This window comes from Elephas maximus, chromosome 24 (genome assembly GCF_024166365.1).
Source record: "Elephas maximus indicus isolate mEleMax1 chromosome 24, mEleMax1 primary haplotype, whole genome shotgun sequence".
NCBI classification, from domain to species: Eukaryota; Metazoa; Chordata; class Mammalia; order Proboscidea; family Elephantidae; genus Elephas; species Elephas maximus.
The window spans coordinates 49,707,658-49,721,499 of record NC_064842.1 but is presented as its reverse complement, the minus strand read 5'-3'; the positions used below and the strand labels follow the sequence as shown (position 1 = coordinate 49,721,499).

Here is a 13,842-nt window from a genome sequence, read left to right as displayed (position 1 = left end):
TCTAAATTGGTATTCTGTCAATTCCCGGAGCCTGTTTTTTGCCAATGCCTTCAGTGTAGCTTGGGCATCTTGGTTCACTACCATAGGTTCTTGATCATATGCTACTTCCTGAAATGGTTGATCATCAACCAATTCTTTTTGGTACGGTGCCTTTGTGTACCTCTTCCATCTTCTTTTGGCGTTTCCTGCTGTCATTTAATTTTTTGTGCATAGAATCCATCAATATTGCAATATTGTACTTACTATGTGTTAAGTACTGTTCTAAGTGCTTTCTTATATTATTAACTCATAACAACCCTGTAGGATATGTACCATTACTATTCCCGTTTTACAAATGATGAAATTGAGGGACTACAAATTATAGTAACTTGCTCAAGACACACACCTGGTTAGTAAAAGAGTATTCAAGCCTGGGCAGTCTGGCTTCCTATTCTGCACTCTTACCTCCCATGCTACAGAGCCTCTCTTGAATGAGAATTTAGCTGCAGTACCAATAATTAAACCAAGCAACCACTAAAACTGCAGAAAGACACTGACTTTCACTCACTATGAATATTCTTTTTTTTCCCCTCCTTTTCCCCTTTAAGCTGAGAGAGATACTGGTCTACATCACCCATTAGAAAATGGAATGACTTACTTTATTTCTTTAGGGGGTCCCTGGTGGCACAATCAATCAAGTGTTTGGCTACTACCCAGAATGTTGGTGGTTGGAACACACCCAGAGTGCCTCAGAAGACAGGCCTGGCAATCTGCTTCCAAAAGTTCACAGCCTTGAAAACCCTATAAAGCAGCTCTACTCTGCACATCATGAGTTGGAATCAACTTGATGGCAACTAATAACAAAACAACAACTTTATTTCTCTAGTTAACTTCTCTCTCCAAATAAAGGTCAATAAGAAACCACAAGGCCCAAGGCCAAGGAATAAAATAATCCTGGCCAAGAAAGATCTGAATTACAGTCCAAGGACAAAGGTCAACAACCAGTCCCTAACTGTTTCAGGGATTCTCCACATAATTCATCAGATTTCTATGTGAATACTTTTAGTGATGAAGAATATCCAACTCCCTGGGCAATTGTACAAATCTTTAATGAGCTCTGATTACTGAAAACATGTTGCATATATTGGACAAAACTGCCTTCTGATAACTTCAACCCTGAATAACAACAACTGAAAACATTTATTGAGCTCTAATTGTTTCAAGGGGTCTTCTAAATATGTGAAATATCACTTAATTTCTACAATAACCCTATGAGGTAGGTATACAATTATCCACAGTTTATAAATGGGAGACCAAAGCCCAGAGAGAGTGCCTAAGTGGTCCAAGTGGCAGAGACTATATACCTGTCCTGACCTCTTGTGTTAAGCAGAATAAATCTAATCCATCTTCCAAATTTGTACAAATAGATTGCACTAGACTAGTAACCTAAAGGTTGGTGGTTTGAACCCACCCAGCATCACCAGGGAAGAAAGGCCTGGTGATCTGCTTTCATAAAGATTATACCCAGTTACCCAGTGCCGTTATAGCTAAGAAAATCCTACGGAGTAGTTCTACTCTGTAACACATGGGGTTGCTATGTGTCAGAATTGACTCAATGGCAATGGATATTTTCAAAATGGAAGCCCTTTGAATATCTAAGGATACAATTCCTTAGACTTTTTTTTTTCATATAAATGTAACTTTCTTCATTTTATCTCATTTTATCAACATTCTTCCTCCTACCTACTACTCTGCCCGAACAAAACCAACCCATTAAAGATCTAACTCAAATGTCACTTCTTGTGTGGTTGTCTTCAAATGCCCTGGTCCCATGCAGAATTAATCACTTCTTATTGTATGTTCACATAGCACTTGGTGCCTATCCAATGCTAGGCTAGTTAAATGCTTAACAACCAGTTCTCTGGTATAGTTCTGACAGGAATGTTGATTGATAACATCATTAATGTCAGTGAATAAGAAAAAAGTGAAATAAAGACGATATCTATCAGTAATTCACTCTTCCATCAATGACATGAGTCATGTCCTTGATAAATCACATAATAGTTTTTGAATAATGTAAGAATACTTTAAAGCTTCGTGCTTTTTACAATGTACAGCTAGAGACACTATCCTGTTAAAAAGCCTGCTGCCATCAAGTCGATTCAGACTTACAGCGACCCTCTAGGACAGAGAAGAACTGCCCCACAGGGTTGCCAAGGAACGGATGGCGGATTTGGAACTGCCGACCTTTTGGTTAGCAGCCATAGCTCTTAATCACTGAGCCACCAACTCTTTTAAATTTAATCTCCATTATTTACATTTTTCTCCATCGTATTCTTATGAGTAGAAAATCAACAAAACTATAAATGGAGTCCTGATTTGTAGTATTTAAGAATTTCTAAGGTATAAATACTCCCATATGGCCAAGTTTAAGCTTCCAACATGACATCACTGGATTTGGGAAGAGAAGTGCAGTAGCACACCATTCTATAGCATTTCAAAAATACAGACACACTAGTAAATGTATAAATAAACATAGATAATAGCAAAGTAATTAGGAATAGTATTTAAACAATTATGTTTAAAACATAAATAAATAATACCTACCATCTTTGTGTGGAAACCCTGGTAGTGTAGTGGCTATGGCTGCTAACCAAAAGGCTGGTAGTTCAAATCCACCAGGCGCTCCTTGGAAACCCTATGGAGCAGTTCTACTCTTGTCCTAGAGGGTCACTATGAGTTGGAATCAACTTGACAGCAATGGGTTTGGTTGGGTTTGGTTTGACCATCTTTGTTTTTAATATAACTTAGTTAATTGTAAGATCATATAAATCATTCTTTAATAATGGCTGTGTTTAACAACCAGCTCATCAAATTCCTGAAAATTTAACAATTCATTCTCACAAGCCCGTAAGGGCCAGCCTCAGCACTCCATTGTGACTACGTCTGTTGCAGTAGTTTGTCATCTGCAGCATCAAAAAGAGGAAAGCACAAATGCTTTAGCTTCAGGCAGATGTGAATTCAAATCCCAGCTCTACCATTTACTCACAGGGTTCAGTATTCTTGGGCAAGCTGTTAGTTTTTTCTCTCTTTGGATTTTTGTTTTGTTAGATGTAAAATGGGACTAATCATATCAACCTGGAAGAACTGTTCTGAGGAAGAAATCAGATTAGGGACATAAAGTAGCAGAGAGCCTGACAAGAATTAGGTCTTTCGAAATGCTATTATCAATTATTTACATATATTTATCTACTCTGTTGTTGTTGGGTGCTGTCGAGTCGGTTCTGACTCATAGCAATGTTATGTACAACAGGAAGCAACTCTGCCCGGTCCCGTGCCATCCTCACAGTCGTTTATGCTCTCCTGAAATAAAATCACTTCAAAAGGAAGGATCATGTCATATGTTTTTGTATCCCCAGCTTCTAACATATCCCCACCGAAATGACTCCAATTCATGCAACCTTATGCGTGTCAGAGTGGAACTTTGCTCCATAGGGTTTCCAATGGCTGATTTTTCAGAAGCAGATTGCCAGGCTTTTCTTCTGAGGTCCTCTGGGTAGACTCAAATCTCCATCCTTTCAGTCAGCAGCTGAGTAAGCTAACAAATTAAGTGAAATGATGATTGCTTCCCTATGGATTTGTCAATGCCCCTCTTAATACATAGCCCTAGAACTGGATACAATTCTTTGGAAGTGCTCAAAGAGTGGTTCTGAAGTTTAAAAGTGATAGGCATAAAATATCTTCCAGTCTATAAGCAGTCAGTAAGTGGTAGAAGTTAACTGATACCTTCCATGTAACGGGATTAGCTTTGTTCTTGTTCCTCATAAAATAACCTTCTATTACTGTCTTGAAAGATTGATTAGCTCTTTTAAGAGCCTGAATTATCACAGCTACAGTAATTGAGGAAAGCCAAATAATACTCTCAGGTATTTCAATGTATGTTGTCTTTAACCCACTCTTTTCTAACCCTATTCCTGCGTAGTTTTTCACATCAGATTAACTCATCGTTTTAACCTCTGAAGTCTTTTTGAAGTCTATCATCATCTAATTCTCACTGAAGTCATCAATACAAGCATTGAAGAGGATAGTCAAGTTTGAAGTGTCATACATTCAATGCTCCATTGCTATCTGAGTGCCAAGATGGTAATTCAGCTTTCTTTCCAGATTCCTGTCGTATACACTGAGCCAACCACTACCTCCAGGTTGATCATAATCAGTACTAGATTAGAATTTCATTTCAACATTTATTCTTCCTTCTTCCTACCACACTTCCCTTTCCAACTCTGTATCCACTGATGTCATGCTGGTAGCTCGAACTTGGCCACGTGGGGGTATTTATACCGTAGAAACTGCTAAATGCTACAAATCGGGACTTGATTTATTGTTTTGTTGATTGTCTAGTCATAAGAACGTCTTCTTAGATGAAATGTTTTATGCTGCAAGAGACTACCAATTCCTGTCTAGATGGTAAAAATCATCCACTACGACTATATCTTACCTCTATGCTATTTGTGATTCATACCAAGAAGATCGTTTTATACTCTCCGTCTGATTTGGTAGTTTTCAGTAAACGCTTACAATGACTAACCTTGTGTTTCTCTTTCTTTTCACATTAGGCCAGATGCCTTCCAGCTCGCTTCTCCTCTCTGATGATTTTCCATGTAGATATGCACCCTAATTGCTTTTTCTTCCAGTTAACATTTTGTACCCACATTTAGAATATTGGTTTATAGACTTGTGTTTCCCTGCGTGCTGATTCTGCTTTCTCTCTTCTGTACGTGCTCTTTATTTGACAGGATGTTTTTGGTTTCTTCCACAGCCACAGACTCTGATTTTTGGTCATTCTTGACCACATTGGCAAGTCTCTTTGCCAGCTGTTATTATCTGGGCCAACGTTCCTTCAAGTACTATCTCACAGGCCACTTGCCTCAGAGATGCTGCTGCAAGAGATCTGGCACTGGGCCTGTATTTTTAACTTGCACCACATACAATTTTTATGCACACTGACATTTGAGAGCCCTGCTCTAGGCAGGTTCTTTCCAGACCAAGAGACATACACTCTGTCCGTCATTATAAAGTCTCCAGTTAAGTACTTCAAGCCAGTCTAGAGAACAACATAGGATTGTAAGGATGGTGCAGGACTGAGCAGTGTTTCATTCTGTGGTACATAGGGTTGCTATGAGTCAGAACTGACTCGATGGCACCCGACAACAACAACAAGAGAACAACAACAAAAAATACCTCTTTTTGATAATACATCAGAAAGTAGAAGTTGAGAAAGTTAACTGCTACCATTTATTAAGTGCCTTTATGAAATGGGAGATACTTTATGCCTAACACCTCTAAACTTCAATATCACTCTGCAAGTCCAGTACTATTATCCCCACAATAACCCTGAACCTCCAAAAAATTAGGCGGTCTGTCCAAGGACACACAGGCCATAGTTGGCATAGAATTTGAAGCAAAGTTGGCCTGACTCCAGTGCCTAAGATGGTTGCAATATACCATGCTAACTCATTTAACTGTCTCCTCTTGGCCAAAAATTGTTATTGTTGTTATGTGTGTTGAGTCAGTTCTGACTCATAGCAACAGGACAAAACAGAACAAAACAATGCCCGGTCCCGCGTCATCCTCATGATTGTTGTTACGCTTGAGCCCATTGTCACAGCCACTGTGTCAATCCATCTCGTTGAGGGTCTTCCTCTTTCGCTGACCCTCTACCTTACCAAGCATGATGTCTTTCTCCAGGGACTCGTCTCTCCTGACATGTCCAAAGTATGTGAGATGAAGTCTCGCCATCTTCTCTTCTAAGGAGTATTCCGGCTGTACTTCTTCCAAGACAGATTTGTTTGTTCTTTTGAGAATCCATAGTATACTCAATATTCTTTGCCAACACCATAATTTAAAGGCATTAGTTCTTCTTCAGTCTTCCTTATTCATTGTCCAGCTTTCACATGCATATGAGGCAACTAAAAACACCATGGTTTGGGTCAGGTGCACCTCAGTCCTTAAAGTGACCTCTTTGCTTTTCAACATTTGAAAGAGGTCTTTTGCAGCAGATTTGTCCAGTGCAATACATTGTTTGATTTCTTGACTGCTGCTTCCATAGGTGTTGACTGTGGGTCCAAGTAAAACGAAATTCTTGACACCTTCAATCTGGAGACCAGAAAAAACTACATCCAAGAACTGACTGAAACTGTTGGAAAGGAGAAAATACACAGCACGTACAAGTAGAAGAGAATGAGTCTGAGGGCAGGAAGACAGAAGAGAGGAGAACAAGCCTGCCACCAGCACACTCTTAGATGGAAGTAGAGAACTGAGTAGATCTGGAGAGTAGGAAGAGAAGGAAGGTCTTCTGGGGAACAAGGCAATTCAAGGTAAATTAAGGAAGAGCAGGGCCAGTCTGTTCAATTCCTTGCCAAGCATGGTGAGCCAATTCCAAGATGGTCTTATTCAGATATTTGTCTTCAAATTAACTACTCAGTGAAAAGATTAAGTCCTTCTTAAGGTACGTACTTTGTATGTGCTTTTATTTATAAATTAAGTGTTCATATTTGGGGAACTAGGGAAGAATACATTGGTTTATTGGAACCACTTAGAGAACTGATGATTTTAATCTTTTAACCAGCTGACTCAAATAAAATATGTCAAGAAGTAAATTATAATAATGTGATATCCTATTTAAATTTATTCATTCAATTATTCACTGTTGTGTATTGAATTGTGTCCCCTAAAAATATTTAAGTCCTAACCCCTATACCTGTGGATGTAATCCCATTTGAAAGTAGGGTTTTCTTTGTTGTATTAAAGAGACCATATCAGTGTCGGGTGCATCTTAATCCCATCACTTTTGAGACATAAAAGAGCAGATTAGGCACAGAAGCAAGGAACCACATAGATGGGGGAAGATAGATGCCATGCCACATGAAGATAGCCAAGGAACTGACAAACTGAAAATGAAAAGAGACAAAGACTTTCCCCCGTAACTGACAGAGAAAGAAAGCCTTCCTCTAGAGCTGGTGCACTGAATTTGAACTTGTAGCCTCCTCAACTGTGGCAAAATAAACTTCTTGCCCATTAAAGCCACCCACTCGTGGTATTTCTGTTATAGCAGCCCTGGATAACTAAAACAATCACTATTTACTCTTATTTGTTAAATATTTATTGACTACCTACTGTACACTCAGAATTAAGCTGGATGCTGAGGCATGATGCTAAGCTAAATTGTTCCCTCTGTGTGAATGCCATTCATCCTTAATCTACGTGAGACTTTTTTACCTTCCTTTCAAGGCTCAGCTTAAACATCTCCTCATTTGTTAGGTCCTCCTCAATTATTCTCAAGCAACATTTAGTTCATAAGTTTATTACAGGATTTATGTTGCACTGTAATTATTTGACTATATTTCTATCTCTCCCTCTGTGCATTCTTTAACTAAAGAAACTATGCATAACTTAGATCTATATTTCCAATGTCCAGCAAATAGCAGGTGTTCAGTAACTGTGGTGTGAATATATGAATGAATGAATAAATGAAAGATTGAAAAAGCAATCATGTGAATTAGAGAAAATTAATGACATACACATGGAGATCTTGAATAATTTTCTGCAAATATCTTTGGCTGAATTAGTATAGTTCAAGCCTACAATTCTTAAATCTTTCTGATGGGTCTCCAGAGATCTGAAGTCTTAAATTCAAGGCCATATATACTTTCAAGTTTACCATAAGCTGTAATATTAATGGGGCATTCCACTGCCACCCAGGCTTCTTATTAAAGCACATGGGAGAAGATCCTGAGCCAAAGATAACTTCTACTCTCTCTTACACAGACAGGCAAGAGAATCACAGACAATGCTAAGGAACAAAACTGCTACTTCTGTCTTTTCAACAAAAGATATCTGTGGAACGTTATCAGTTAACAGAATACAAATAATTTAAGACACGAGGCAGTAGATTTATATATGGGCTCTATAAACAGTACGTCCTATTGGACAAACTAAAAACTTAATATGAGCAATTACAACTACAATAATATAAAACATTTTCTAGGTTTTTTTTTTATCTAGACTAAAATAAATGGTGGTTTCTTTTACTCTGTAATTCAATAAGAATGAGCCCACTATGTTAAAAGAAAAAGCCATAGAAATACTGTCAGCTAAGATGTGGAAATTCCATTACCATGCACACGCAGTTGAATGTGCTGTTGTGTTTCTCCAGCCGCATTGGTAGCCACACATGTGTATCTGCCAGCATCTTCCAACAGGGCTTTGGCAATCTGTAGAGCTCGACCAGAAGACTGTATCTAATTGGGAGCAGAAAGCATGGCAGCGTTTTGTGCTTTACACTTGGACTCGAAAACATTTGCTGAGAAAACACATTTAAATTTACAATCGCTAATTATATTTCCATGCCAATATCTTAATTACCTCTTGATACATTAGAGCCAGATCACTTCATCATACACAAAGGAAATAGACTAATCTGATTGAAAAGCTTTGCTTATTCATTGGAAAAGGCACAACAAAATAGCCTAAGGCAGCTTGCTGGTATAGTCATAAAACTTCACTGGATAATAGATTTCAGCACTGAACTATGAGGTATGTGATGAAAATTTAAGTTATTAGAAAAAAAAATATGGCCACATTTATATAACACTTCATAAATAGTTTTAAAACAATAATCTTTTTTGATTAAATGGTCATGGGGGCCAGAAAAACAACAAAAAGTTATAAAACCTGACGAATTGGAATGCGATACATTTCTCCCTGACTGATTTTCCTAATTTCCTTCATAAACCCATTGCAACAGGGTTCCACCATTTTGAAACTCATTATTCAGAAGTTACTCTTTGATTACTCAGCAGTTACTAATAGCCTCCAACCACAATATCCAGGGGCCTACTTAAGCTCATTCTTTCTTCCACCATCTACAGCATCTGGACCTGCTCCTTGAAACTCTACTCTCTGAGTGTCAGGGATACAGTATTCCCTCAGTTCTCATTATCTAACTTTCTTAGGAGATTCATTTGTAGAGTCCGCTTCTTTTTCCTGTCCTACAAGCAGGAAACCCATCTTCTTCAGAGGTTTTATCTGAACACGTGGCTTTGGTGAAAAACCCTGTGCAGACTCCCAAATCTACAGCTTTAGCCTCAGTATCTCTTCTGAGCTCTACATTTTTGTTTCCAAATATTTGTTGGATATGCTAGCACATGAAATCTAACACATCCAAAACTGAGCTCAAATGTTTCTCTTGTATCCATCCCTAAAACCAACTTCTCATTGCATGGTCCCAATCTTGCATAATGGTACCCACTTTCCTTCCAGTCTTAGGGTTTCAGAGCCTACTTTGACTCTCCTGTTAATTATACTATTGTATGTTTCTCAGATTCCCTACTTCTATTCCCACAGCCACAGTGGGATTGCAATACTGTCACAAGTAATGTTCCCATCTCAGCTGTCAATCTGTCTTGCCTACTGCTGCCAGAATAATTTGCCTAAAATACAAATTTGATTATTTTACCAGTCTCTACTCAAATCTCATTCATGTCTCCCCACTTTGTCCAGGATGAAATCTAAACTCGGCATAGACCTCCAGGCTCACCACATTCTGACCCTAAATGATCTTCTCCCATGTAAACACCCACGTAACCTATTCTCCAGCTGCACCGTACTACATTAAGGAACACATTCATACATTTATATTCACCTTGGGACTACTGTGCTTGGCCTGTAAATGCCATAATTTCTTAAGACTCTGCACTAGGTAGATCTTCTATCCTTTTTCTTCTTACTCTTTATTCTTCCTTTGGGTTAACTCATCTGCGCCCATGGTTTCAAATATTACCTATGTGTAAATAGCCCACCAGAGCTCTATTTTGAGCTCCAGGACCCTATGCTCAACTATCTACCTGACGTCTCTATTACTTTATCTCAAAGTCCCCTCAACCCCCCAAAGTCTAAACCTCAAATCGTGGTTTTATCTTCTCAAACCTGTCCTCCTCGGCGTCTCCTTTCTCACTGAAATAGCATCACTACCCACGCAACTGTGTAGCTTAGATACCTAGGAGTCTCCCTTAACACCTCCCTTCCTCTTCATCCTTCATAAACAATCTATGACAGAGCACTAATAATTTAACTACTATATACCTCTCAAATTTATCCATACATCCTCATCTCTATGACCAGCATTGAGTCCAAATTTCTATCTTCTCTCTGTTCTAAACAAATGCCAGTATGTCCTAATTGGTTTCCATATATATAGTCTTCCTCCAATTCATTCTCCAGAAGGGGCCAGGTAAGTACTTAAAATGCAAACCTGATCATATCATTCCTCTCTTAAAACTTCAAAGGCCTCCCATTGTTTTAAAATAAAATAAATCATTAACATCACTTAAATGCTTAGTACCTGTTCTCTGGTCTCTACTTACACCATATTTCCGTTGCTCCCTGTTCCTCAGTTCAGAGGAACTCAACTTGCTTGCTTTCATGTCCTCAAGATGTATCCTGTTCTCTTTCACTATAATTTGTTTGCCCATATACTTCTCTGAAATACTCAGTTTTCTTCCATTACTTCACCTATTTAACTCCTTACTTATTCTTCAGATCTCTGCTCAGAAAGCTTTTTCTATGAATTTTCCTAATGCTCAAAGGTTTTCCTCATTACATGTTCTCATAGCTCTCTACATTTTCCCTTAAAATCACTCATCACAGTTTACAATTATCCTTACGAATGATTATGTGATAAATGTCTGCCTCCCAGGTAAAAAGTTGTTTACCTTCACTATGTTTGAAGGCTACATACTGAATCTTTCACTAGCATAAATGTGTAAGTTCCATCGGATTTGGAAAAGCAATAGTAAACGAGCAGATCCCCATCACTTCTACTGGGAACACAACTCATCACATTCTTCATTATTAAGAACTCACCGAAAGCAAAGATCAAGGCCACGTAAAGTCCGTTAAAACCCTTTCATACCATGTGCCTAGATGGCACGTCAGCCCCTTTTAATGCTTCCGGACCTCACAGGTAGTATGTTATTCTCATTCTAATGCATTTAGTGTCAAGGTGAGACCCTTTTGAAATGTGTGAAGCTCAGCAGACTGGAGTTGAAGCCTCACTGTTGTGTAGGTTGAGCATTCTATTAGGATGTGTTAGTTTTGTAACTAAACTCCTGGATGTGTTAGTTTTGTCAACCTTTGCTTTTCCCCCCCTTTATGGGTTTATTTCTGTGAGACAGGGCTTGCACACATAATTATGGCTTTCCTGTGTGATAGTTAGGAAGCTCTGATGGGTTTGTTTTGGTTTTTCTGTATCGTATTTGGAAAACCAGGGGTTCCCCATGTAACCTAATGGACAGGCACCACCAATAAATTATTTACCTAGTTCTCAGTGGCATACTGTTGTGACCCCAATACTCCTCAGCATGTTTTCTCCTTTTCAAAATGCGTGACTGAGAGCTTGACATAACTAATGCCATGATGTACCTGTAAGTTTTTCTCCTTCCTCTGCCTGCCTCCTCCTTCGCGTACCTCTGTTAAAGACTTTGTTTTGACCTAATGTTAATGACTTTGTTCTTTATTTTAATTTGATGCAAATAAATTTGTTTTGTTCTGTCCAACCACCTATGACTTACAACCCTCCAAAGGAAAATCAGAGCCCAGGTGTCTGATATATATCTCTTTAGTCTGATAAAGAGTCTTTTGTCACTATGTTGTAATGAATAACTCCTCCAGCCAGGCCATCTGTAGTCAAAGACACTTCTAACCCTTGTAAAATCCTATATAAGCTCTAATGTAAAGTTGTTCTTTGGGACTCCTTAGAGACAGCCTGTGTTACTGCCGGGTTCCCAAGTGATGTATGCATCTCCTTAATAAACTTTCTCACTCTTTCTGACTTGGAGTATGTTTCATTGGCTCGACTGCTGCAGGGCACAGACCCTAATCGGGTAACACTGTCATGCCACAGTTCTGTGCCACTTGCCTCATTGGTGGATTGTATTGCCAGATCATATTTCTCAAAATCGGTATTATCAAACAAAAATTTAAATGCACACAATTAGTAAGCATGCATTCCAATACTGAAAAAACATGGCATCAAAAATGTTAACAATAATGGGGAAAAAATGTAGTAATGAAAGGGTTAACTAGATCCTAGTAGCAACATCTATTAATTCCAATTTTAAAATCTATAGATTATCCAGGATTGAAATCTTTTATCTATCTATCTATCCAACTATTAACTGAACATGTACTCAGAGTTATGTGCCAGACTATTTACTATCCAGTATGAATAAAACACACGTGAATAAGGCTAACTGGATCTCTCCCTCCTGAAGCTTAAAAACTAGATCAAAAATGTTTTTCAAGACTTATTTCACTTGGGTTTACATAGGTATGACTTTACCCCCATCTTTTTCTATGGTGAACATATTGGGCATATAGTGGCTTATTACTGAACTATGTTCATCCATGAAATACTAGTTTTTCAATAGTTAAAACAAGCATAAACTAAAATAATAAAACACCAACCACCATGTTAAAATCACTACCACTGTTAAGGCTATTAAAGGTTTTAATTACTTCCATTCTGCAAATCAAAATATTAGGTTATTCTAAAAAAACTGTAAAGAAAGCACATATTGTTCTAATAAAATTTCCACAAAACCTGCTCAACAGGAAAATCCATAATTAAGAAAGAAAAATGCAACGGAGCTTTCTCAGTTTGGGCTCAGTGGTATTCCTGCTTACTTTGAGGTTTCCTTGGGCAGTGTTCACAGGTTGGCCATCTTTTAACCATGTAATGGATGGATTTGGAATGCCATTGGCTATGCACTGCAGGGTGACTGGCTTGTATTTCACCACGGCTCTCTCAGAAAGGCCTGAGGACTTGATTGTTGGTGGAACTAAGTTTAAGAAAGAAAAAAAAAAAAAAGGAAAGGACAGAGGGAAGAAAGAAAAGAAAAAAACATAATAAATGGGGTCAAATGCTTAAAAATATGTATGCAAGAGCCTGAAACTTTAAAATTAAACAAATAGTGAAATAACTTCATTCCATGCATTAATTATATTTTTTAGCAATTTTAGAGATTACTGATCATTTAACTATGGATCTTTAATTCTCCAAAGAATAAGTAAAATGAATTACAGCTATTGCAATCCACATGTATGTTTGGTTTACATCTTTTGATATATATTTGATATATTTTCCTAGTCTAGAACTACCTCCTTAAATCACATGAGTTTCCAGCACCCATATTTATACTATATGACTCTGCCCCCAGGAGGGCTCACTGAACCCAGGATGGTAATTCAATATAAGCTGGGGCTGCCAGATTCCCTCTCTCAGGGATTTGAATTGATACCAAGAAGCAGGATTAGTTTATTCCATGATGGGACTGAAGAAATGGGAGGGAAAAAAAAAAAACCCAGTGCAGAGACAGAGTAAAGAATGAAGTTGACGTTCTCAGAAACCTCTTCTTATGGCTTCCAAATGGCTCTCCAGTTTCTGGTTCCAGTCCCTCCCTTCCCAAAGTCTGCGAGTGAGTAAGACATATAATACTCTGGCAAAGGATTACTTCTACCATTGGATTAATGTTATAACCTTAATGTGCCAGTTCTGTGAATGCACTTATTTGCCCTGAATTCTTCAATAACACCCTCAACCTCCATCTCTGCAAACTACTTTATTCACACTCCCTCCTGTTTTGGCTAAACCCCTGGCAACCTCTTTTACTTCGTATCTGCTCTCTGCTTCTTCTATCTTATTTGTCCTCATTCCTCAGGCCCTGGTTTTCCATGCATAATACACTTCCCAACATTAAACTCTGACTAAATGCATTCATATGGTACCTCTTGGTTGAGTCCCTA

The 13,842-nt window shown here is 38.3% G+C and overlaps 1 protein-coding gene across 6 annotated transcripts in view; it reads right to left on the bottom strand.

Moving 5' to 3' along the window:
• HMCN1 (hemicentin 1) overlaps window positions 1-13,842 on the bottom strand; it is a 551,288-nt gene that overhangs the window by 193,519 nt on the left and 343,927 nt on the right. For all 6 annotated transcript variants that reach the window (XM_049868532.1, XM_049868536.1, XM_049868533.1 and 3 more), the window contains 2 exons: window positions 12,724-12,878; window positions 8,156-8,279 (listed from right to left, as the gene is read on the bottom strand). In XM_049868532.1, the coding sequence (XP_049724489.1) occupies window positions 8,156-8,279; window positions 12,724-12,878 (279 nt within the window). The remainder of the gene's footprint in view (window positions 1-8,155; window positions 8,280-12,723; window positions 12,879-13,842) is intronic.